This window comes from Pterocles gutturalis, unplaced genomic scaffold (genome assembly GCF_000699245.1).
Source record: "Pterocles gutturalis isolate BGI_N339 unplaced genomic scaffold, ASM69924v1 scaffold28116, whole genome shotgun sequence".
Lineage (NCBI taxonomy): Eukaryota > Metazoa > Chordata > Aves > Pterocliformes > Pteroclidae > Pterocles > Pterocles gutturalis.
The window spans coordinates 15,589-18,900 of record NW_010103866.1 but is presented as its reverse complement, the minus strand read 5'-3'; the positions used below and the strand labels follow the sequence as shown (position 1 = coordinate 18,900).

At 59.3% G+C, this 3,312-nt stretch overlaps 1 protein-coding gene across 1 annotated transcript in view; it reads right to left on the bottom strand.

Moving 5' to 3' along the window:
* Positions 1–84: 84 nt before the first annotated feature.
* LOC104471518 (ephrin type-B receptor 1) overlaps positions 85–3,312 on the bottom strand; it is a gene marked incomplete at both ends in the record, with an annotated part of 16,259 nt that continues 13,031 nt past the window's right edge. Inside the window, 3 exons of the mRNA XM_010086879.1 lie at positions 85–234; positions 2,318–2,533; positions 2,835–3,082. Coding sequence (XP_010085181.1) covers positions 85–234; positions 2,318–2,533; positions 2,835–3,082 — 614 coding nt within the window. The remainder of the gene's footprint in view (positions 235–2,317; positions 2,534–2,834; positions 3,083–3,312) is intronic.

Sequence of the window (3,312 nt, the reverse complement as noted above, 5' to 3'; positions counted from 1 at the left end):
GGAGCAGCCACTCAGGCAGGGCTTTCCTGTGGGAATGAGCCCCCCACGCCCCCCAGAGCGGTGTGAATGACTCCCAGTGCTTACGTCTTGGTTGGACATGTCCCAGTAGGGCCTCTCCCCGAAGGACATCACCTCCCACATGACGATGCCATAGCTCCAGACGTCGCTGGCCGAGGTGAACTTGCGGTAGGCGATGGCCTCCGGCGCCGTCCACCTGACGGGGATCTTCCCCCCCTACGGAAAAAGGCAGCTGAGGAATGGCTCCAATGGCTGGGGAGCCTGGACACCCGCCAGCTGGGGCTGGAGCCACCCCACACAGCCCAGGTCCCTGGGGACCCCGCTGAGGAGCGGGCAGGTGGTGTGCAATGGGATGAGGAGGCAGGAGCCGAAAACACCGCCGTGGATTCCTCTTGTACCTGCACAAAAGGGCTCAGCTTACAAAAACAAAGGTTTGTCACCCCCGGGTGACACCTCCCCACTCCAGCTGCCCCGCAGGACCCGGCACATGGGTGGCCTGTCCCCAGGTCCCTTCCCAGGGGACAGCAGGTGACACGGGCTACGCAGGACCGCTCTAGTGCTTGTCTCGGGTACGGAGCCACAGGTATCCCCATCCCTTGGCGTTCGATGGACACAAGGTCTAACCCAAGAGCATCCTCTGCAGCATCACTGGGCTCCCACCGCTGCTGAGAGGTCCTTCCAGCCCCACTGCTGGAGGGGGAGGCAAAAAGCAAATCACCTTCAAGCCCCAAAGGAGACTGGAACAGCAGAGTGCCTTCGGCAGAGCCCCTCATTTCTCCTAAAAGCCCCAAATGAGGCTCGGGATCCCAGCCACCCCACCAAGCCAGGGCAGAGCCCAGCGCCTGGCATGGGGCAGGAGGGGCTGGAGGGGGCAGGGATGCTGCGGAGGGGCAGCACGGGCAGAGGGACTGCTCCTGGGCAAGCATTGCTGGAATGACAGCCAAAAAAGCTGAGGGACGGCGGAGAACCACAGACACGCACGGTATTTACTGCAGGCACAAATGCATTGTGAATCATTTAGCACAATTGTTTTCCAGAGCCTTTCCGACAAAGTGTCAGCTGCTCTTGAAGGATGAATGGCAAAAAAAATTGATTTGAATAACTACAAATTGAGAAATTAACTGCTAGGTTGTTTTTCCTGCCTTTTCCCCAGAGCGAAAAACCTGCTGTGGGAGGCAGAGTGATGCAATCGCGGGCACAGCATCACTTCCAGCTGCCGGGGAGATCTATTATGGCCCAAATGACATAAAAACACAGATGAGATAATCTCTTGTACCTCTAAGGGTGGGGAAAGGCTACTTCATCCCTCAGCCCAGCAGCTATTGCCAGGGTCTTTGAACAAAACACAACCGATGGGGGTCTGCTCAAGGGACGCTGCAAGCAGGGAGCCGGCAGCTCCAGGGATTTGGGAAATGCCCTGCGAGCAGCGGAGAGGAGAGAGGGGCTGCAGCTGGGCCAGAACACGAAGCCAGCCTCCACAGCACCTCGGTGTTTCCCATTTTGGAGGCTGGAGCCAGCCCCGGCACCTGGGCACGGCTTGCAGCCCAGGACACGGGTGCTGCGGGGGGGACAGGCTGTGCCCGCACCCAGCACACGATCTGTTAATCCATCAGATGAGGTCAACGGGTTGCTCATCCCCTTCTCCCCTGTTCATCCTCAACTCGCGAGCCCGCTGGCAGGGGGACGGCCACGGCGGGGAGCTGGCGGCTCCTTGGGGCAGAGGGGGTTGCCATGACCCACCCCTGTGTTAATGAGGGAGAGAAGGGCAGCTGGGGAACGGCGGGACTCCCGTTAGGCTGGTCTCGTTAATTAAAGCCCTGGAACAAGTTTCCAGCAGAGAAAGACAGACTGGATCTGGAGCACTGGAGAAGAGGAGTTAAGACACCATTGCTGCGCTGTCAGGAGATGCTGTGATCTCCCTGCTCCCCTGCCCGGGCTCTCCAGGGACCCTCCTCCCTCCACGGAGGAGAGGGAAGAGACTCAGCTGGAAACTGCTGAGGGCAGAGAGGTGCTTGAGGGAGCAGGGAGGCAGAAAGCTCATAAAAGGGAGGAAGAGAAAAGAGAGAAAGAGGATGATGGGTGTGAACCACAGCCAGGGTCTCAGGGTGATGGGTGGGAACCACAGCCAGAGTCTCAGGGCCACCAGCCTACGTGGTGGGAACCCTCCTAAGATGCTCCCACCCATGGCAGAAGCTCCAGGGTGTACGTCCAGCACCCTTCTCCCAGGTCCAGCTGGCAGTGGGTGCAGGGCAGGCACGGGAGGTGCTGGGCAAGAGCAGATCTTGCTGGAGATACATACCAAGGAGCTGGTGTAGGTGGGGTCAGACGTGTCGTCCTGCAAGTAGCGCGAGAGGCCAAAGTCCGACACTTTGCACACAAGGTTGCTGTTGACCAGGATGTTCCTGGCAGCCAGATCCCGGTGCACGTAGTTCATCTCTGCGAGGTACTTCATCCCAGCAGCAATTCCTCGGAGCATCCCCACCAGCTGGATCACCGTGAACTGCCCGTCGTTTTGCTGTGAGCGGAAAGAGCAGGCGATGGGGTGAGCGTGCAGACCCCACTGCGGGACCAAAGCCGCCCACCCCTGACCTCAGGAGGATGCTGCACCACCCCAGGGGACCGCCCAGCTGCCCTGCCCTGCCTGCTTAGAGCAGAGGTAGGCCAGCGGCCAAACACGTAGGGTTTGAGGGTGCACAGCACACTGCAACTGCTCTTGAGCTAAGGAAAGAGACCGGGGTTCACAGGACGGGATGTCACCACCTCCTTCCCCAATCCCAGAGCTGAACAACAGCCTGCACAGCCCCACCTGGCCTTACCCGCAGGAACGAGTCCAGAGCCCCATTCTCCATGAACTCGGTGATGATCATGACCGGTCGGCTTTTGGTCACCACCCCTTCCAGCCGAATGATGTTGGGGTGGTCGAACTGCCCCATGATGCTGGCCTCGCTCAGGAAATCCCGGCGCTGCTTCTCCGAGTAGCCAGCTTTGAGTGTTTTGATGGCCACATAGATCTCCCGCTTGCCAGGCAGCTTCAGGCGTCCTTTATACACTTCTCCAAACTCCCCTGCAAGTGCAAGAGCATCCGCTACCACCTCCTCCTCCAGAGTACCGGTACCTGGAGCAGCCTGGTCTGCAAACCAACCAGCTGAGAGGTGTCAGCCGGTTACCACTTCACCAACGCTCTCCTCTATAAATCTACACACCTGTCCTCTTGGAAAGGGCCAGCATCTGCTTCTGGGGACACATTTGGCCTCGCAAGCCTCTCCAAGGCGACAGAGCCCAGCACCAACAGAC